The following is a 22,597-nucleotide window of genomic DNA, read 5'->3' on the forward strand; positions in this document are numbered from 1 at the left end:
GCTTTATGAATCTGGGTGCTCGTGTATTGGGTGTGTATGTATTTGGGATAGTTAGGTCTTCTTGTTGCATTGATCCCTTTACCATTATGTAATGGCCTTCTTTGTCTCTTTTGATCTTCGTTGGTTGAAAGTCTGTTTTATCAGAGACCAGGATTGCAACCGCACAACCCCTGCTTTTGTTTTGTTTTGTTTTGTTTTGTTTTTCATTTGTTTGGTAGATCTTCCTCCATCCCTTTATTTTGAGCCTATGTGTATCTTTGCACATGAGGTGGGTCTCCTGAATACAGCACACTGATGGGTCTTCACTCTTTATCCAATTTGTCAGTCTCTGTCTTTTAATTGGGGCACTTAGCTCATTTACATTTAAGGTTAATATTGTTATGTGTGAAATTGATCCTGTCTTTATGATGCTACTGGTTATTTCACCCATTAATTGATGCAGTTTCTTCATAGCATCGATGATCTTTACAATTTGGCATGTTTTTGCAGTGGCTGGTACCGGTTGTTGCTTACCATGTTTAGTGCTTCCTTCATGAGCTCTTGTAAGGCAGGCCTAGTGGTGACGAAATCTCTCAGCATTTGCTTGTCTGTAAGGGATTTTATTTCTCCTTCATTTATGAAACTTAGTTTGGCTGGATATGAAATTCTGAGTTGAAAATTCTTTTCTTTAAGAATGTTGAAATATTGGCCCCGACTCTCTTCTGGCTTGTAGGGTTTCTGCAGAGAGATCCACTGTTAGTCTGATGGGCTCCCCTTTGTGGGTAATCCAACCTTTATTTCTGGCAGCCCCTAACATTTTTTCCTTCATTTCAACCTTGGTGAATCTGACAGTTATGTGTCTTGGAGTTGCTCATCTTGAGGAGTATCTTTGTGGTGTTCTCTGTATTTCCTGAATTTGAATGTTGACCTGCCTTGCTAGGTTGGGGAAGTTCTCCTGGATAATATCCTGAAGAGTGTTTTCTAACTTGGTTCCATTCTCCCCATCACTTTCAGGTACACCAATCAAATGTAGATTTGGTCTTTTAATGTAGTCCCATATTTCTTGGAGGCTTTGTTCATTTGTTTTCACTCTTTTTTCTCTAAGCTTGTCTTCTCGCATTATTTCATTAATTTGATCTTCAATCACTGATATCCTTTCCTCTGCTTGATCGCATCAGCTGTTGAAGCTTGTGTATGCTTCACGAAGTTGTCGTATTGTGGTTTTCAGCTCCATCAGGTCATTTAAGGTCTTCTCTACGCTGGATATTCTATTTAGCCATTCGTCTAACCTTTTTCCAAGGTTTTTTGCTTCCTCGCAGTGGGTTAGAACATGCTTCTTTAGCTTGGAGAACAGCTTTCTTATTACCGACCTCCTGAAGCCTACTTCTGTCAACTCATCAAACTCATTCTCCATCCAGTTTTGTTCCCTTGTTGATGAGGAGTTGTGTTCCTTTGGAGGAGAAGAGGCGTTCTGGCTTTTGGAATTTTCAGCCTTTCTGCTCTGGTTTCTCCCCAGCTTTGTGGTTTTATCTACCTTTGGTCTTTGATGTTGGTGACCTACGAATGGGATTTTGGTGTGGATGTCCTTTTTGTTGATGTTGATGCTATTCCTTTCTGTCTGTTAGTTTTCCTTCTAACAGACCGGCCCCTCAGCTTGCACGTCTGTTGGAGTTTGCTGGAGGTCCACTCCAGACCCTCTTTGCCTGGGTATCACCAGCGGAGGCTGCAGAACAGCAAATATTGCTGCCTGATCCTTCCTCTGGAAGCTTCGTCCCAGAGGGGCACCCACCTGTATGAGGTGTCTGTTGGCCTCTACTGGGAGGTGTCTCCCAGTCAGGCTACACGGGGGTCAGGGACCCACTTGAGGAGGCAGTCTCTCCATTATCAGAGCTTGAATGCCATGCTGGGAGAACCACTGTTCTCTTCAGGGCTGTCAGGCAGGGATATTTAAGTCTGGAGAAACTGTCTGCTGCCTTTTGTTCAGATAACGCCCTGCCCTCAGAGGTGGAATCTAGAGAGGCAGTAGGCCTTGCTGGGCTGCGGTGGGCTCCGCCCAGTTCGAGCTTCCCTGCCACTTCATTCACACAGTGAACATAAAACCACCTACTCAAGCCTCAGTAATGGTGGATGCCCCTCCCCCTGCCAAAGTTAGGCATCCCAGGTCGATCTCAGACTGCTGTGCTAGCAGCAAGCAAGGCTCCGTGGGCCTGGGACCCGCCAGGCCAGGCACGGGAGGGAATCTCCTGGTCTGCTGGTTGCGAAGACTGTGGGAAAAGCGCAGTATTTGGGCAGGAGTGTACTGCTCCTCCAGGTACAGTCACTCATGGCTTCCCTTGGCTAGGAAAGGGTAATCCCCCAACCCCTTGCACTTCCCAGGTGAGGCAGTGCCCCGCCCTGATTCAGCTCACCCTCCGTGGGCTGCACCCACTGTTCAACCAGTCCCAATTAGATGAACCAGGTACCTTAGTTGGAAATGCAGAAATCACCCATCTTCTTCATCGATCTCACTGGGAGCTGTAGACCGGAGCTGTTCCTATTTGGCCATCTTGGTGGAAGCAACCCACCTCAGCAATGTATTTTTTTTAAGTATTTTATTTTTGTTTTGGATCAGCTTTATTGAGGCTTAATACACATGTAATAATAAAATTCACTAATTTTAAATATACAGTCTTTATTATGTATGTTAAAATGTATATATTTTGTCATTTTGACAAGTGTAAAAGTTATATAACAGCCACCTTATTCATAATGTAGAATCCACCTCAAAAAATGTCCTTATTCCCCTTGGTAGTGAGTCCCTTTCCTCCATCCCGTGGTCCTTGGCAACCATTGATCTGCTTTCTGTTACCATAGTTTTGTCTTTTCTAGAAGTTCATGTAAATGGAATTGTAGAGTATGTATGTGATCTTTCATGACTGGCTTTTTTTACTTAGCATAATCTGCAGCTTGATTTTAGATACAACATAATGGTCCATTGTCTGAACGTACTATGATTTATTGAACCCATTTCCTATTATTAAATCCCAATATGTTGCTAATGTAAATAATTCTGTGATCATCTCCCTTTACATAAATTTCTATGTACATCTCTAATTATATCCTTAGGATGAATTTCCAAAGTTGGAATTGCTGATCAAGAGGTAATAAACATTAAGGCTCTGGATTCGTTTTGCCAGTTTGCCCTTCAAAAAATTGTGTCATTTCTCCCATGTTTTATAATCATCACCACTGATGATAATTTATCTCTAGAACAAAAAAATAGCCATTTTCTGAGATACTTCTCTCAATCTATATCTTAAGCTTTCCTTCTTTCTTTTCGCCAGGTAACCGCCAGAGTATATTTAAGAGCATAGGCTAAGCAAATTATACATTCATGTACTAGGGGGGCTTTTAAACTGTAATGTGTATATTGGTCATCTGGGGAACATGTTAAAATGCAGCTTCTAATTCAGTAAGATGGGAGCAGAACCTGAGAGATTCTACTCCAATGTTTTTAACAAGCTCCTAGTAATGCTGATGCTGCTGATTTGTGGATCACATTTTGTGTAGCAAGGTGCTAAAATATTATGTAGTTGTTGATCTTATATTTATGAAGAGTTTCTGGAGAAATCTTTATGCTATAATGTGCAATGAAAAATGCACTTAAGAGTGTATGTAGTATATTTCAACTGTATGACTGTATATGTGCATTGAAGAAAAATTTGAAAGGAATATACAGTCATGTTAACTGCACCTATTACAACTGTTTACAAGATTTATAGGTGGTTTTCATTTCCATCTTTATACTTTATAATTGTGCACAATCAGCATATCTTACTTTATAGGAAACCTGATAGACCTTGTTGTTACTTTATTTTCTAGCAGTACTAATGAAGATGAGGATTTGAACCCTGAACAGAAGATAGAAAGGGAGAAGGAGAGGCGGATGGCTAACAATGCCAGAGAACGCTTACGCGTGCGGGATATTAATGAAGCCTTCAAAGAGCTTGGCCGAATGTGTCAGCTTCACTTGAAGAGTGAAAAACCCCAAACAAAACTCCTTATTCTTCATCAAGCCGTGGCAGTCATCCTTAGTCTAGAACAGCAAGTCAGAGGTAAGTAGGTTCAGCCGAGATGTATAACTGTTCTGCTTCAGATGGGCAGACATTTCTGTTTACAGTTGCTCTTCTGCTTGGGGAAGTTGTTTGTTATTTCTCCCAGTACTTCTTCTACTGTATCATCAGGGTCGTTTTTCCTGTAATTCTCACTTCTGTCTCACTGTATCACCCAATATCTGTGGGCTGAGTGTTCTCCACCAATAGAGAGTAATTCTGTGAAGCAAAGCAGAGAACAAACAGCCTCTGCCTGCTGCTCAGCAATAGTGCTTTGTGTCTCTTTGCTCTGGTTGCTTCAGATCTCTCAACCATTAAATTTACCTGCCTGGACCTGCCCTCCTCCCTGCTCTTTATGTCTTTCCTACTTCTCTGTATTCATTTTCTTGCCTGCTCTACTTTGGAATATCTACCATGCCCTGCTGGTTAATAGGATGCCTTGTTATCATCCCTTCTGCCTTTGCCAGATACCTTTACACCCATGTCAATAAGGTCTCAGGGCTTCTTTGTTGACCCCAGACCAGGAACACCAAGAACTTTTTGGGCTAACATACATCGGCATGCCTCTGTGTCCTTAAGGGCAAAACAGCTCACCCAATGCTGACTCAGTTTCATTCTTCAGGAAGTTTGTTGCAGTTTTGAAGAACCTTTGAAACTTCATTTGTTCAACATGTATTTATTGCATACCTCCTCTGTTCCAACCAGCTGTGTCCTAGGCCCTGGGTTATGAAATAATAGAAGCTTCTTATCTTTAAGAGGTTTTACCATCAAGCTTGAGTTTCTCCATATACTTATATATTGTCTTAAAATATCCTAAGCCTTTTTGCAAGGAATTCATAGATGTGGCCCTAGGTTCCAGATCTGACCACTAGTCTCTCTGAGAGCAATTCTTTCAATTTTGTGTGAAGACGGTTCAAAAAAGAATAGGGTGGGCAGATGCTTGAAAACTACAGCCATGGAGCCTCAGCATAGATTACAGAATGAGTACTCTTTCTTAGGAAAACCAGAGTTAGAGAACTTGAACAAACTTTCAGAAATATATACAGTAGTAGTTAATTCATCCACTTCCCTCCAATATATTTAATGAATAAGAATGAGGGATAGATCATTTTGTGTATAATCAACCTAATGTTAAAAATGGATACTTGCTCCTCTTCTCCCAAGGTCCTTGAAATATCTGTGGAGTATAAATGTTAATGAAACCTAATCTTCAAGTAATTATAGACTCCCTTGTGATATCCATAAGGAGGCAGATTGTTACCCACTCGCCTGTGGCAGAAGCAGTGGTTCCTTGAACTACTGATACCTCCTGTCACTTTACCAATGGTTTTTTTTCTTGAATTGTGTCTGACACCCTTTGTCTCGCTCTGAAGGCAGCAAGGCACCTATGTTCAGTGGTTCAAGTACACTCATCCTCCTCTTCTTCAGCCCAGGATATCTTCTATCCTGACTTCACCCAGCCATTTATTGTTAAAGCCACTGCCTCCATCTCAGCTGTAAAAGTCTTACTGTCTGGTCAACAGGAGTACCAGAATTTATTCTAGTACACAGCACCTTTTCCTCCCATAGTGCATTAGAATCAGAATGCAGTCATTTGTGTTTTTAAAAACTTTTTTTTTTAAGCACAGAGATACCTACTTCAGATCTAAGCCATTAAAATGAGAAATACTTCTGTGATGGAAAAACACAAACATAAATAAGTAAAACATAAATTCTACCATGCCTAGATGGACCTTATTCATTTGTAACATTGGAATTTGCAGTGGTTCCATGCGGGCACCTAGAACAGAAAATATGAGTCTGAGAGAAGATCTGTCATCTAGGCTTTCTTACTACTGACTTTCTGGTCTGTTATGGGTACTGACTATTTCATACAGTTCTGTAAAGCTCTGACTAAGGACTCTTTGACTGATGAGAGTTTGAACAGATTTCAAATACACTGAACTGTAACTTCGTTAGGGATTGCTTTGATATTCAGAAAAGCCTACTTCTCCCCGGCCTTCAGACTGGGCTTGAAGCCTTATCTTAGGACTTTACATAAAAGCCCAGGGATCTTTGTAAGGTGTGTGTGTGTGTGTGTGTGTGCGTGCACGTGTGTGTGTGTGTCTGTGTGTCTGTGTGTGTCTGTGTGTGTCTGTGTGTGTGTGTGTGTAGAGATGGTCTCACTGTGTTGCCCAGGCTGGTCTTGAAATCCTGGCCTCAAGCGTCTATAGGCTTGAGCCACCATGCCTCGGCTCAGACTCCTTGAAGGACACTCTTATGGCTGTCAGATAGGGTTTAGAACCCTTCATACAGGCCACAATACCTGTGCCTTGTCTTTGGCAACACCTTCAGAGTTTTGTATAGCCACTGTCTTTTCCTCGATTTACCTACAGTTTTGAGTTATTTTGGTGACTTGATCCCTTTTGAGAGCCTCTTCATCCTGTACAGAGACCCTCCTTAGCAGTCCCTGATCCAACACTTTCTATAAAAACAGCTTTTGTTTACATGACCTATCTGGGCATCCTCTGCACTCTGGCTCCCCTTCTGCTTTGGGATGATGCTGCAAGACTGTATCTGATTGTGACCCAACCTGTCACAATCACTGGATACTTATTTTTGCCAGGAGGCAAGCAGACCCAGGTCTAGCAGTTCATCCCAGAGAAGAGTGGCTTCTCTTCTAAGCTTCAGATTTTGCCAGAGCATTTTTTGTGCCTTGTTGCCCCACCTGTCAAACCCTAAGTCCCCACTGCCACTTTAAGCTTTTCCATTATCATGACTACAACGTTATTTGTACCTTTGCCATTTTTATTCCCCAGCAGATAAAACAAATGACCTTCAAGTTTGTACTCTCAGCGTTACTCAAGACTCAGTGGTTAAACATTTCCTCCTCTCAAGCTCTTTCACAGGTCAGCTTAGTCAGGTCACTGTTCTTTTGATAATTTAGTGATGAGAGAACTATTAGATTTTCAGTTTCCTGTTCTACAAGTGAGTTTGAACATAAATGGTGTTGGACAGTGGTTTTGAAATCTGGCTGGTCCCAGAATCACCGGAAGCTTTTCTTTTCTCAAACATTTCCAAACCTTACCCCAGGAGATTCTGGTGCAATGAGATGGTTAAATGTGGTAGACTTAGCATATGCAGTGATAATACTGCAATCTTTCCTACATCCCCACTAAAATAAATAAAAATGATATTCATTTTAACCCACAAGGACAGATGAGAGAGGAGACCATAACAGATGAAATAGCGAAAGCTGCATGCAGGATAGAAAGTCGATGGAATAGTGGTACTTATTTGTTTCTAAGTACTGAAGAATACATGTTTCAAGAGTGGTAAGAGCTAATCTTGTGCTGAATACAGTGATTTCTTAAATGCCCCGAAGTTAAAATACATAGTCATGAAATTTCAGAACATTAGGGTAAAAAAAATATTCTAAAGCTTCTGGAGATAAAATATAAATAGCTTATAGATAAAGAAACAAGAATCAAAATATCATCAGCGTTCTGGACAGTAGTACTGGATTGCAGGAGATAGTGGAGCAGCACCTTCAAATTTCTGAGGAAAATAATTTCAACCTAGAATTTTTTTTTTTTTCTTTTTTTTTTTTTTCCTTTTTTTTTTTTTTTGAGGCCGAGTCTCGCCCTGTCACCCCGGCTGGAGTGTAGTGGTGTGAGCTTGGCTCACTGCAACCTCTGCCTCCTGAGTTCAAGCGATTCTCCTGCCTCTGCCTCCTCCATAGCTGGGATTACAGGCACGCATCACCATGCCCAGTTAATTTTTTGTATTTTTAGTAGAGACAGGGTTTCACCATGTTGAACAGACTGGTCTGAAACTCCTGACCTCAGGTGATCCGCCTACCTCAGCCTCTCAAAGTGCTGAGATCACAGACGTGAGCCACCGCACCTGGCCAGTTTCAACCTAGAATTCTATACCTTGCCAGACAATTAATCAAAAGATGGATATAGAATGAAGATATGCCACATAAGCTGGGCATGGTGTGTGCCTGTAGTCCCAGCTACTTGGGATGTGGAGTCAAGAGAATCACTTAATCCCGGGAATTTGAGGCTGAAGCGAGCTGTGATCATGCTACTACACTCCAGCCTGGGTGACAGTGCCAAGTCCACCCTGTCTCTAAATAAAAATTAAGTTGGCAGCCGGGTGCAGTGGCTCACACCTGTAATCCCAGCACTTTGGGAGGCTGAAGCAGGCAGATCATGAGGTCAAGAGATCGAGACCATCCTTGGCAACATGGTGAAACCCCATCTCTACTAAAAATACAAAAATTAGCTGGGTGGGGTGGCGTGCGCAAGTAGTCCCAGCTACTTGGGAGGCTGAGGCAGGAGAATCGCTTGAACCCGGGAGGCAGAGGTTGCAATGAGCTGAGATTGTGCCACTGCACTCCAGCCTGGCGACAGAGTGAGACTCCATCTCAAAAAAAAAAAAAAAAAAAAATTAAGTTGGCTGGGCACAGTGGCTTATGCCTGTAATCCCAGCACAGTGGGAGGCCAAGGCAGGAGGATCCCTTGAGCCCAGGAGATGACTTGAGACCAGCCTGAGCAACATAGTTAGGCCGCATCTCTAAAAAAAATTTAAAAATTAGCTGGATGTGTTGGCTCATACCTGAAGTACCAGCTACTTGGGAGGCTGAGGTGGGAGGATCACTTGAGCCCTAGAAGATTGAGGCTGCAGTGAGCTATGATTGTAGCACCACACTCCAGTCTGGGCAGCAGAGTGAGAACCTGTCTCAAAGAAAAAAAAAAAAGTTATCTCAGATATGCAAATCCTTTAAAAATTTACCTTCCATATACATTCTTTTAAAAAATAGAGACAGGGTTTCACTGTATTGCCCAGGGTGGTCTCAAACTCCTGGCACAAACGACCCTCCCACCTCAGCCTCCCAGGTCTGGAACTGCAGGCATTAGCCACCACACCTGGCTCGTGTATATTTTTTCAGAAAGCATCTGGAACATATGCTTTAACCAAATAAGTGCATAATCAACAAAGACAAATGTTATAGAATCCAGGAAACAAAGGATTTAACATAGAAAAACAGCAAAAATAAATCCCATGACAAGAGCTACTGGGCCTAGAGAGCAACTAGTCCATTGAAAATTGAATACTATTAGCTGCAGAAGAAAGGTTTCCAAGGAAAGAAAATGGAATTAATTGATGATGTGTTCAAGATTTTAGGAAAATATATTGATAGGCTTTTGTTAGATCTCTTGGAGCATTCAGTGGTGGGGTTAGGGAGATGGAATTTGCATTACTAACAAATGAAAAAACAAGTAGCTATTAACTATAGGAAAAATAAACAGTTATATGAGCAAGGGAGCAATCACTGTAAAAAAAAATTTTTTTCTTTTCCAAGTTGAGGTCAGATGGGTAATGTGCTGAGGTCATAACAAGGTTGGAGGGTGGCACATCTCACACACACTCGTGAACACCCAGTCATCATGCTCATGAACTACAAAAGGATCAAACCTTTCCTCCCTCTCCCTCTCTCTCCCTCCCTCTCTCTCCCTCCCTCTCTCTCCCTCCCTCCCTCCCTCTCCCTCCCTCCCTCTCTCCCTCCCTCTCTCTCCCTCCCTCTCTCTCCCTCCCTCCCTCTCTCTCCCTCTCTCTCCCTCCCTCTCTCTCCCTCCCTCTCTCTCCCTCCCTCTCTCTCCCTCCCTCTCTCTCCCTCCCTCCCTCTCTCTCCCTCTCTCTCTCCGTCCGTCTCTCCTTTTCTTTTTCTTTCTTTCTCTTTCTTTCTCTTTCTCTTTCCTCCTTTTTTCTTTGTTTTTCTTTCTTTCTTTTTGTCTTATTCTTTATTTCTGTCTTTGTTTCTTTTTTGTTCTTTCCTCCTGTCTTCCTTCCTTCTTTTTTTTTTCTCCTTTCCTTTCTTTTCTTGTCTTGTATTTTCTTTTCTTTCCTTTCCTTTTCTTTCTTCCTCAGGGTTTTGCTCTGTTGCCTAGGTTGGAGTGCAGTGGCACAATCATGGCTCACTGCAGTCTCAACCTCCCAGGCTCAAGTGATCCTCCTACCTCAGCCCCCTCAGTAGCTGGGACTACAGGTGGGTACCAGCACACCTGGCTAATTTTTAAATTTTTGTAGAGACAGGGTCTCACTTTGTTGCCCAGGCTACTGTAAAATTCTTACCTCAGCAGCTATCTCCATATAGTCATAATAACATAAATATTTTCCTAGTCATAATAATGTAAGAAGTGACTAGTGAGTTAGCCAAAAATTTTGCTATAAACATGTTGCAAAGTTGATGTTATAAGAGAGTCAAGTCCTCAGCTACATAAGAAGTCAATAGATAGAATTCCCCTAATTGAAATATGGGAAGACATACTTCTCATGCCCTGCAGGTAATGAGAAGTACCAGATCTTTCTGGCTACTTAACACACGTTTGCCGTGGTCTGCGTCACACACCAAGAGGTATGAAGGAGTAGCCTTAGTCTTTTTTGAATCAAAGTTGTGTATTTATTTCACATTTCCTAGAGTCTGCCATAGTATTGTTCTTCCTGCCAGAAGTGTTCTTTGTCTGAATATAGGAGCCTGAAAGATCTTGCCTAATTTACTGAGTTTTTGGTGCTTATCCTTCCAAGCATTTCTCATTATGTCTCCTAGATCCTGGTGTGATAGAGTCATAGTTAGCTAAGAGCAATTTTCCATTATAAAGAGAAATGTGAGCCTTTTTTCAGTTGGAAAATTTTCACATCTCACATTCTCCTCTTTAAGTTTTACATGCTAATCCATGCCATCTTCTCAGTCTCTCGGGTCATTATATGAGACTTTAACCTCCACAGTCTCACTTTTTTTTTTTTTTTTTTTTTTTGGAGACAGAGTTTTGCTCTTCTTGTCTCCCAGGCTGGAGTGCAATGGCGCGATTTCGGCTCACTGCAGACTCCGTCTCCCCAGTTCAAGTGATTCTCCTGTCTCAGCCTCCCGAGTAGCTGAGATTATAGGCACCCGCCACCACGCCTGGCTCACTTTTTGTATTTTTAGTAGAGATCGGGTTTCACCATGCAGGCTAGTCTCAAACTCCTGACCTCAGGTGATCCGCCTGTTTCGGCCTCCCAAAGTGCTGGGATTATAGGCATGAGCCACCGCGCCCAGCCCACAGTCTCTTATAAAAAACAAACTGATGAAGGACGAACTCTTATTTGTTAGAGGTGCACAACTACTTATTAAGAAAGCAGCTCTTAATATTTTTTGCATAATGATGAACATGCTCTTTTTTCCTGCTAGTTACCCTAATAAATTAACTAAGAGTGTATCTTTCTTCCTTCATTCATCCTCCTTATAGTTGTATAGGCTCTATGTCTTTCTAAATACAGGGGCTTAGAAAATTAGAACTCTAAAATGAAATTTTATTAGTATGCATCACTGATAGTCAGGAGTCAGCTAAGTTTACCATAATGAAGTTTTTTGTTTACTTTTTAAAAACTTGGATGTGAACTGTAAATGTGTATTGAAATTTATACATCCAAATACACTTTTACCTACTTTAAAGGGGAAGCCAGCACAGTGGCACTTGCTGGTAGTCCCAGCTTTTTGACAGGCTGAGGTGGGAGGATCCTTTCAGCCCAGGAGTTCAAGGCAAGTCTGGGCAACGTAGTGAGACCCCATCTCTGAAAAAATGGTTGAGGGTGGGGTGGGGACATGGAAAAAGGGGAGCTGTACTAATGGTATATCGGCTATGCCCTCATTTCAAGAAATCTGACATAAAATATTACAACTTCTAAAAAATACTATTTTCATTCTAGACTAATTACAAATGATTCCTTTATATTATATTCATTAGGGCATTTTTAATCCATTTATAAAAATATGTGGAACAACTGTTAACCTATACTATATGTTATAATCAAATGAAAAGCTTTATCAGAAGCTATGGATATCTTGGGCTTGAAACTCATTTTTTAAAAAATTCAACAGGAATAGTAGTGTGTAAGTAGATTTTGATCCAGTGGGTTTTTGATCTGATGGATATTCTTTCCCTTTATTTCTCACAGTAGCACCCTATTCTTTTTATTTTTTTTTTTTTTTGAGACAGTGTCTCGCTCTGTCATCCAGGCTGGAGTGCAGTGGCACGATCACTGCAGCCTTGACAACTCTTGGGCTCAAGCGATCCTTGTACCTCTCAGCTTATTCTTTAACCTCTTTTGAAAATGCCTGTGTCACAGATCCCATGCAGTCTTGTTTGCTATCTTTTATAAGAAGCAGCAGAGGTTTTTGCCACCCTTTTAATAACACCTCCAGCAATAGAAAGACCAACTCATTCATCTTGTTTCACATATATATCAAAGTAGGAAAGTAAGATGTGCTCCACCTGTCTATCCTTCTCCCTCGAATTGGCACATTTCCTATAGAAGAGGGGTCCCCAACCCCTGGGCCACGGACCAGTACCAGTGGCCTGTTAGGAACCGGGCTGGCTGCACAGCAGGAGGTGAGCAGAGAGCAATCCAGCGAAGCTTCATCTGTATTTACCGACACTCCCCATCATTTGCATCTCCACATCCTGTCAGATCAGCGGCAGCATTAGATTCTCATAGGAGCATGAACCCTATTGTGAACTACATATGCAAGGGATCTGGGATCTAGGTTGCCTGCTCCTTATGAGAATCTAATGCCTGATGATGTGTCATTCTGTCCCATCACCCCCAGATGGGACCATCTAGTTTCATGAAAACAGGCTCAGGGCTCCCACTGACTTAATGGTGAGTTGTATAATTATTTCATTTTATAGTACAATGTAATAATAATAGAAATACAGTGCACAATAAATGTAATGTGCTGAAATCATCCTGAAACCATCCCTGCCCCCTTCCCCCCAGCCCCCCTCACCCAGTTCATGGAAAAATTGTCTTCCACGAAACCAGTCCCTGGTGCCAAGAAGGTTGGGGACCACTGCTTTAGAGGAATAGCTGAAGAGATCTCTTACTTTATCCTTTTCTGAACTGGTAACATTTTAGATAAAGCACAGATGTCTCTCTCTAAGTACAAGATGTCAGCATTCATGTCAATTCAGTGTACCGTGTCTTAGCAGGACATTGAAGAGACTTGGTAGCCTAATAACAACAGCATTTGCCAAAATGTTTGAGTGAAGAGTAGCATTTTGATTTAAATCAAATCAAACCCTAGAAAACTAAATCATAAGCAAAAAATGAAGAAAACACAAAATGGTCACTTAGAAGTATAAATCTGGAGGCTCAGTTCAATGCTGAGGTTTTATGTGAGCACATTGTTTGTTCTATGTGATGGTACTTAGTATGGAAATGAAGTTACACAAAACAACAGCAATTTGTTCAGCTTGAGACCTAATTCATAACTTAAAACCATAGTGATAAAAATTCTTTCCTCCTGTTTCAGAGAGGAACCTTAACCCCAAAGCAGCCTGCCTTAAGAGAAGGGAAGAAGAAAAAGTTTCTGCCGTATCGGCAGAGCCGCCAACCACACTGCCAGGAACCCATCCTGGGCTTAGTGAAACTACCAACCCTATGGGTCATATGTAAACATCAGCCAGGTAAGTACGGGTTTGAAAAGAAACAGCAAGGAAATAACCTTAAGATTCATCTTAAACTGGGTTAGAATCTTTGAACAGAATTCTCTAGTGAGCAGCGGCCATTGTAAAGGTCACATGTAATTTGAAATATAACAGTTTGTCTTTCTGTTACATTATCAGACTTAGAGAGCCAGTGTCATTTTATAGCAAATTGGCATTTTCTTCAAAGTGTGGCAGTATCTTGTGACTTTGGTTCTTCTGTTCGGAGTCATCATGTGTACTCTCTTACATGAGTATCTTCCTGATCCAAGAAGAAATAGTACAATGACTCAACCATCAGAAAACGCTCTTGTTACCACTCATGTTCTTCATTTCTTTATTCAGAAATGCTGACTATATCGTCAACCAGTTTTCTGCCAATTATCTAGCTTTTTGTCATGAAGCCTTTATACATGAAAAAGTTATCACTTCTATTTGGATCAATAATGCAAGTTTATGATACGATGCTTCTTCCCCACTTGCAAGCACATCAGTTAACACCCTCTAGAATCTATTAATGAATGGGAAGTTATTATATATGGTAGAGCCAGAACGCCCTTCTCTCTGGTGGAATTTTACTTGTTCAAGGACTGTTCTTTATATCTTCCTTTTCATGGACTAAACACAATTCAGTTCCTTGTGATTTTTTTTTTTTCCTCAAGACGGAGTCTCGCTCTGTTGCCCAGGCTGGAGTGCAGTGGCACGATCTCAGCTAACTGCAGTCTCTGCTTCCCAGGTTCCAGCAATTCTCCTGCCTCAGCCTCCCGAGTAGACTAGCTGGGATTACAGGTGTGCACCACCATGCCCAGCTAATTTTTGTATTTTTAGTAGAGATGGGGTTTCACGATGTTGGCCAGGCTGGTCTCGAACTCCTGACCTCAGGTGATCCGCCCGCCTCAGCCTCCCAAAGTGCTAGGATTACAGTCATGAGCCACCTCGCCCAGCTGGTAACTTCATTTTTATAATCTGCCTTCAGCAGTATGTAGTTTTTTTCCCAATTTTATCAACAGATTAAAAGTAGTAAGTAAAGGCAGATGAGTGCGGGGTGTGGAACAGAAAAAAATATCAAGTGCAGTTTCATTTGGTCAGTTTTGTGGCTATCTCATTTTGAACTGAAAGTCTGGAATTTGATAGACTGTTTGATAGATAAACTACAAATATTAGTAACTCACCTTTTCCTGAGGGATTTAGTTCCTACCACCACTATATATATAGGGTCAAATGAGACTACATATAGGGTCAAACCAGACCACAAAGAAGGTTTCATTTAGGGTAAAAGAAAAGAAGAGTTAAGGCAGTTATTTCGTAAGTCAGTTATAACTGTAACATTAGCACACTGGAGAAAACCTCAAACCACCTCCCCCACAAAAAGTATCCAGCAATCTAACAGATTGTACATGTCAGGGACTTTAGGCAAGAGCTAGTTTACAGATCCTCTAAAACCTAGATCATTGTTTCATACTCTGTAGAAAATATAGACTACTATGAAACAGTAAGTATTTTTGCTTCAAAAATAAACTTTGAAGTTTTTTTGTTTGTTCTGGGGTTTTTTTGTTGTTCTTTTGTTGTTGTTGTTGTTGTTGTTTGTTTGTTTGTTTTGAGATGGAGTTTGACTCTGTCGCCTGAGCTGGAGTGCAATGGTGTGATCATCTCGGCTCACTGCAACTCCCGCCTCCTGGGTTTGAGCAATTCTTCCACCTCAGCCTCCTGAGTAGCTGGGATTACAGACATACACCACAACACCCAGCTAATTTTTTTGTATTTTTAGTAGAGACAGCGTTTCTCCAGGTTGCCCAGCCTGGTCTCAAACTCCTGACCTCAAGCGATCCGACCACCTCGGCTTCCCCAAGTGCTGGCGTTACAGGCGTGAGCCGCTGAGCCCAGCCAAAAAATTAACTTTGCAGTTTTAAAATAAAACCATGCCACTATTTCTCAGTGCAAAAGAGACTTTCTAAACTGATAGATTATTTCAAAGAAGAGTGATGGGAGAGGTAACTTATGCTCAGGTCCCAGATAATCACCAAGCTGTGAAAAAGAGCACTAGGCATTCTGCCCTAACACTTCTCTTGGAGCCTGTGTCTTATTTTTCTTGTCTCGCTCTAGTTAGTTCTACCCATTTCCTCTTGTTTTCTTCTCAGTCTCTCTTACTCGTTCAACTTTGTCTTCTTATTCTCATCTCGTTTCCTTCTGTTTACTTCCTGTGCTTTTACTACTTCTCTATTTCATACTGCTCTCATAGCTCTACCCTTATCTCTTTATAATGTGGAAATTTTCCCACTTAGGTTAAAATTAAACTTTGGGCATTCCCACCTATCAAAAAAGGATCAAGAATTCTTTTAAGTTTAAAAAGGCATCAAGATATGAGACATGTAGTGAATGCACTTTGTTCCATAGATTGTATAGGCTAGTGTTTTTCATCTTAGAATATGTGTTAAGGTTGCTAATTTCATAAAGATAGTTATCTGGTTTCATAAATTGGATAGCAGATTAAAAGTAGCAAGAGACAGGGCAGCAGGAACAATGCTACTAGAATCAAAATGGCTAAGACATGACCACAGAATGACTGGTTATAAACGTACAAAAATTTGCCATCCTGTAATGTAGGCCAAGTAGCTTTGAATATCTTAGTTTTCCATCCCTAAGAGCATTGCTGTGTACCTAAACAATACTGTGGTTATTGTTTAATAAGGAAGTAAAAGTTATGATTCTATCTAAAACTATTTTATTAAAAATTTAAAGTAGAAAATTTCAGTTACTGCTATATATATTATATTGGGAACATAAGTATGTATAGAATTTGTACTAATAGAGTAAAATATTCTTAATAAATAGCAAACATTTGTTGAGGACCTACTGTGGACCAGGAACTGGGACCAATATGAAAATGAATGCAAGGTAGCCTCTGACCTCAGGTGCTCTCAGTTTAGATGAAATAAATGTAAACTATTAACACTGTGGTTGAGTGGAGGCAGCAGCAAATTGAGGGCTTTACCATTGTCTCTCTACTGAGGAATGAATGAGTAGCGCCTCAGAGCTCAGTTATTGCCAACTTGAGTGTTATTAAAATGAAGGTTTGCATCATTGCGGCAGCTGTTTTATACTCCTATAGTTTGTGATTCTGTAATCGCATGATCTCCTTTAAAAATCTTACCGTATAGCCGGGTGTGGTGGTGCACACCTGTAGTCCCAGCTACTCAAAGACTGAGGTGGGAGGATTGCTTGAGCCCAGGAGTTGAAGGCTGCATTGAGCCATGATCATGCCACTGCGCTCCAGCAAGGGTGATAGAGCAAGACACTGTCTGAAAACAAACAAACAAAAAACCTTACCATACACATCAAGTAAAACCATTTCAGTATACCTTAAAAGGAAAAAGTTCATTAAGTCACTTAGCAGACTACAAATTTAGTGCAGACCTAGATATAGATGAGGAATACCAGCTTTTTTTGTTGGTGGGAGGGGGAAGGTGTTTTATTTTTAACAATTATGTACTAACTGGTATTGTCCTCTCCCTTGGCTGTCCCTACCACAGTTCCAGAGTTATCAGTAGGCTAGATAGAAGGTGACCTCTCCTCATAAGGACTTGGACAACTCAGATTATCTGAAGACACAAACCTGACAGGAGGGAGAAGAAAAAACAAAACACTTGAACCAAGAAACTCAAATGTAATCCTACGATCAAAGCAACTGGTCAACACTTCCATCAGAAGTGAAGATAGGAAGCTCATCAGATAGAACATCAGCCCATGAGATGTTTGCAACAAATCTTTTGTTGCAAGCAGTGTGTCGCTTCTGCACAATCAGAGACTGTCTCGATCTCTCCACTCACCGTGGAAGTTGCCTTGTGCCTAAACTGAATTGACAAATGCATTGTAACTACAAATTTTATTTATTGTTATGAAACTGTAAGGTCTACATATAAAGGGAAAAAGTTAATGTGGAAAGCTGATCTACACTCAGCTGATGCCAGCATACATTAAAGCGGTTCACGTGCAGAGAACAAAGCAGTGACAACCATTGGCCCTTAGCATTCCCGGCATACCTATTAGTGTCTTAAAAAGGAAGGGAAAAGTCTTTTGTTGCCCTCTCCTATCCTCTTGCCATATGAATAGCGTTTTCCATGAAATAGGAAAATATTACTTGGTATAGCATTTCTCTTGCTCTCATTTTTTGATTTATTTTTATTTTCTCTTTGTGGGTGTTATATTTGATCTCTAAATCTGAACAGTTTATGGTCACAGTCCAGCCTCCTCCGTGCAGCCCTGTGTGCTTTGCACATTTACCTTACAGTGGTAAGCAGAGACCATCTGTGACCATAGCCTAGCTAGCATTTTAAAAGGGGAAATTTTGTTTCTAGGTTTTCCCCCAAATAAACATTGCTTTATTTCTAATAATAACCAAGACTTTTCAAGCTTCTAGATCTCATAGGAAAGCTTGTAATAGCAAAATTGTAAATTACAAGGGAAGAATCTACTTTTTAGAAATCGCTTTGTTTTCCAAGCAGTAAGTACTACATACAGTACTTGTAAAGTGTTAGCTGTAAGTAAGCACAAAATACATTTAAAATACAAAGACGATTTTTTCAGGCTGTGATTATGGTGAACATAACAAAACCCAGTAGTCACCAAGGCAGGTAGTGTGATAAATGAACACACCACTCTGAGGCTAATTACCTAATGGAATACAAGAGCAATGGTCACCCGTGTTTCCTTATCCTAGCCTTTATTTCTCTGTCATTTGGATGGCTGGTCAATGGGGAAGAATTGAGTGGGTGATTTAATCAACTGCAAACCATCTGCCCCTGTCCCAAAATGATGAGCCAGATTAGCATTAAACCAGTACTTGTCAGTCCATCTTAATACTGTTCATTAAGGCACTCTCTGTCTCTAATCCTTAGGAGTTGTTTTAAAAGACATAATCACTTTGAACTTCCATGAAACCTGTCTTCCACCACAACAACCCTGGGAGAGAAAAACATGCTAAAGGAGGTATCTTGGCTTAATAATTCCTTATAGCCAATATCAACAGTGGCAATCAGCACAGAGGAAAGGACCCAAATCACTATGTAGCTTAAAGATTTCTGTTAATTTGAAAGAACAAAAACAAGACAGAACTTCTGGTACTCTAATCAGGATGATTCCTAACAAGTCAGTCATTTGTGAACTTAGTGGACTTTTTGGTTACTTTAATTTGCATATATTCTCCAGTTACATCGGACTCTTATCTGTGGCCTTGTTCTTCATTTCAGTGTTAATCAGCTAAACAGAAGTTGTTGCTTATGATGTGTGAGTGAACATATGCCACTGCCTGGCCTTTTTTTCTTCAGAGCTTGTTGTCTTTTTCGCTATATTAGACTTTGCAGTATGCCCAGAAGCTTTCCTTCATAAAATAGAAAGAAAAAAACATTTGGCTTATTTTTCACTGTAGCTAGTCTTTTATACAATAATCTTGTAAGAAAATTTCTTGAATTCTAAATATTACTCTTTCTAGATTTTTGAAATCAAAAAGTTTTCAGTAAAAAGTTTCTTACTTTATTTTATTATATTAGGTAGTAAAAAATGTAGGGTTATTTACCATAACCTGTTCATTAATATCAGAAATTTACAATAGCATTTTAAGACCATAGTAGGATTCTAGCATACCGTGTAGTACCTATGGAGTATTGTAAGAGCTAATTGTTGGAGATGAATTGCTTCTCATCTTGTTCTCCAGTTTCCATTGTTGGTTTATTGCAGATTTGTATCCTGTGTCAAATTCAAGGTATTATTGATAAACCTTTTCAACCAGCAGCAAGAAGTTCAAATTTTTTTCTGTCACTGTAACAGAAAACACAATATGTATATAACATTTATGTAGCAATAAATGTGCCATCTTTTTTTTAACACAGTAAAATAGTGAGTTTTTTACATTTCTCTTTCTCAAATAATAATGTATTTTGTTTTATTTTCTCCATCTCATTCGTCCCAGAAACACTCACACTGCTTTTCCTAACTGCATTACCGACATTATCTGGGAAACCCTTCAGGACAGAATCAGGCTTGTGGAGCTAAGTTGGCAATCTGGTCTAGAGCTTCTCTAGCTTGTGCTTTTCTCCTCTTGCCCTCACTACCGACAGCGACCTTTTAACCTTTTCCTAAAGATTGACCAAACAGCAATTAGTAGTTACAGAAAATCTACTCATTTGTAGATACAGAGAAAAATGAAGAAGATGGAAAAAGACTCAAAAGAGGCTTTTTAAGTTATTCTTCAAAGCACTTTTCACATTTCCCCATACCCTTTCTCACAAAAAAAGTGTCATAATTAAGTAATGGTATTGTTTACTGTTTAAAAGTTAAAAGATCAAAAATTTGCTTTTATCCCGGTTTTTAACCACAAAAAAAGCATAGTGATTATCCATGAGGACTTCATGCCAAGCAAGAACCTCAAACAAACTAGACAAACTTTTTCTTTGACAGTGAATGACTTTTTGTAGGACCCGTGTGTGCGAAACCCATGGCAATTGTCACATCCTCTTGGTATGCTGGCAGATTGCTTCTCTTGGTGAATTATGAAATGCACTGTTCACATTGGGTGCCTAACAGAACATTTTGCTTCTTGTGGGATTTAGTGAAAACTATTAAACTTGTTAAGTTGATTTTATACAAAACGATAAATAAAAAGCTCTAAGAAGAAAATATATAATCTTAGAGCTGAAATAAAATATAGAGACCATCTAGTAAATGACCTCATTAATATATCTGTGAAAACTGAGACTCAGATTGTATGTCTCTAAGAACACATAATTAGTAACAGATCAAGACACTTACAACTTTCCCTACAAAACCTCCCTGCCTTGACTTTCTCTTTCTCTTTGCAGATTTCTAGGCCGCTTCTACTCAGTGTCTTCATTTTCTTCCATATTTGTTTTATTTCATTTTTCTTTTCTATAGTTCATGTTTTCTTTTTCCTTGGAAACTCAAAATTTAAACACACGTCGTGTGTGTGTGTGTGTGTGTGTGTGTGTGTGTGTGTGACTTAAAGAATCTTAAGCTTTGGCATTAAATAGTCCTCGATTCAAATCTAAGCTCAACATCTGATTAACTTCATTTTCCTATCTGAAAAATGGAGATAACATTAGAATTGTGTAAGTATTGAATGAAACAATGTATGGAAAGCTCTTATGGTTCTTGTCACCTAAGAAGTACTTAATAAATGATAAATATTTTTAAATAAATAATATTATAACCAACTCCCAGGATGATTCCTCTTCAGCCATCCTCTCAGAGGTAAATGGTAAAATAAACCCCCAGAAGATGTCAACCCATCTTTGTAGGAGTCTACATTCTTTTGCAGCCATCCAATGAAACACTGCATTTCTTTTCAGTGCCCTCCCATGGCTGCATTTTAAGAGGATTTTTTTTTTTTTTTTTTTAGACCTTCACATTTCAAAAGAGTGAGTCTGTCCAGGCGTGGTGGCTCATGCCTGTAATCTCAGCACTTTGGGAGGCCAAGGCGAGCGGATCACACAAGGTCAGGAGTTCATGACCAGCCTGGCCAACATGGTAAAACCCCGTGTCTACTAAAAGTACAAAAATTAGCCAGCCGTGGTGGCAGGTGCCTGTAATCCAAGCTACTTGGAAGGCTGAGGCAGGAGAATCACTTGAACCCGGGAGGCGGAGGTTTCAGTGAGCTGAGGTCACGCCATTGCATTCCAGCCAGGGGAACGAGAGCAAAACTCTGTCTCAAAAAAAAAAAAAAAAAAAAAAGCGAGCCAGTAGGCTTTACCCAGTCACACTGTGTGGGTGGACAGCTGTATCAGTTTGGGTTCTTAAGAAGCAGATGCCAAGAGGAAGTTAGAAGGGTAAAGGATTTATTAGGAGATGTACCTGTGAAAAACAAAAGGGCAAGGAATCAAAAGTAGACAGGGATGGTCTTCACACCATGCTGCAGGTTTGACATTAAAAGAAGGGCAAGTAAGGAAGGAGGATTAGGTAGGGAGAGCCTCAGGCTGCCTGCAGTTCTGAAGAAGGCCCAAGCAGCCCAGTGAGGGTGTTCTGGCACAAAGATTGCCAGTGAAGGAGGCTTGTGTTGGGCAGGAATGGCAAAGTATCAGTGTCCCCGTTTTGGTCAGTTATTGACTGGGAGTTACATGGGGAGACTGAGGCCTCAGTTTGAACACTGCAACAAAAGTGCTGCAGCCGGAAGCCAACAGCTAACCACTCTTTCCCAACAGGTTGTCTTTGAAGGGAGACCTCAGGTGCACCTCATGGCTTCCACAGCACCTCATCTTCTTCCTACAAAAGAGCAAAATAAAACCAAAGGGTCTTCTGAAGTCACTGAGACAATAGCTGATCTCATTGGGCCAATGAGTCTTCTAAAAATTGCAGTTCCTTCTCCCTTGGCATTCCACAGTCAAGTAAACTTACACGTATTGTCTGGAAGAATGAATCCCATTCCTCCTCCATCTTCTTTGGCTCTGGTATGGGCTTATGTAATCTGGATACTAGCCCATAAAGTTGCTGTGTTTAGTAATGTCATTTCTCCATGTCTGTTGGGGGCTGGTTTCACGATCCCCTAAGGATAGCAAAATCTCTGGATGCTCATGGCCTTTATATAAAAGGGCACGATATTTGCATACAATCTACACATCCCCCCACATACTTTAAATCATCTCTACATTACTCATAATACTGAATACAATGTAAATCCTATGTAAATTGTTATTATGCTGTGTTGGTTTTTTCGTCTGTGATATTTTCAGTATTGCATTGTTTTGTTGTGAAAACAGGGTCTTGCTCTGTCACCCAGGCTGAAGTGCAGTGGTATGATCCTAGCTCAGTGTAACCTCAAACTCCTGGGCTCAAGTGATCCTCCTGCCTTGGCCTCCCAGAGTTCTGGGATTACAGGCATGAGCCACCATGCCCAGCCCGTAATGGTTTTTTGTTGTTGTCTGAGACAGGGTCGTACATTATTGCCAAAGCTGGAGTACAGTGGCAAATACATGGCTCACTGCAGCCTCAACTTCCTTGGTTCAAACA

The 22,597-nt window shown here is 40.6% G+C and overlaps 1 protein-coding gene and 1 non-coding gene across 12 annotated transcripts in view; one reads left to right on the top strand and one right to left on the bottom strand.

Annotated features, from left to right (window-relative positions):
• TCF12 (transcription factor 12) overlaps positions 1-19,472 on the top strand; it is a 371,464-nt gene extending 351,992 nt beyond the window's left edge. For 7 of the 11 annotated variants that reach the window (XM_003827877.8, XM_003827878.7, XM_034938824.3 and 4 more), the window contains 3 exons: positions 3,841-4,073; positions 13,411-13,564; positions 17,113-19,472. In XM_003827877.8, the coding sequence (XP_003827925.1) occupies positions 3,841-4,073; positions 13,411-13,553 (376 nt within the window). In that variant the 3' untranslated portion in view covers positions 13,554-13,564; positions 17,113-19,472. The remainder of the gene's footprint in view (positions 1-3,840; positions 4,074-13,410; positions 13,565-17,112) is intronic. The other 4 variants (XM_008953204.7, XM_008953203.7, XM_063596675.1 and 1 more) reach the window with 1 other exon arrangement.
• On the bottom strand, positions 9,425-9,528 carry LOC112437355 (small nucleolar RNA U13). The gene has a single exon (XR_003025977.1). It is a non-coding gene; the product is annotated as a small nucleolar RNA U13 (small nucleolar RNA).
• Positions 19,473-22,597: the final 3,125 nt, after the last annotated feature.

This window comes from Pan paniscus, chromosome 16 (assembly GCF_029289425.2).
Source record: "Pan paniscus chromosome 16, NHGRI_mPanPan1-v2.0_pri, whole genome shotgun sequence".
NCBI lineage: Eukaryota > Metazoa > Chordata > Mammalia > Primates > Hominidae > Pan > Pan paniscus.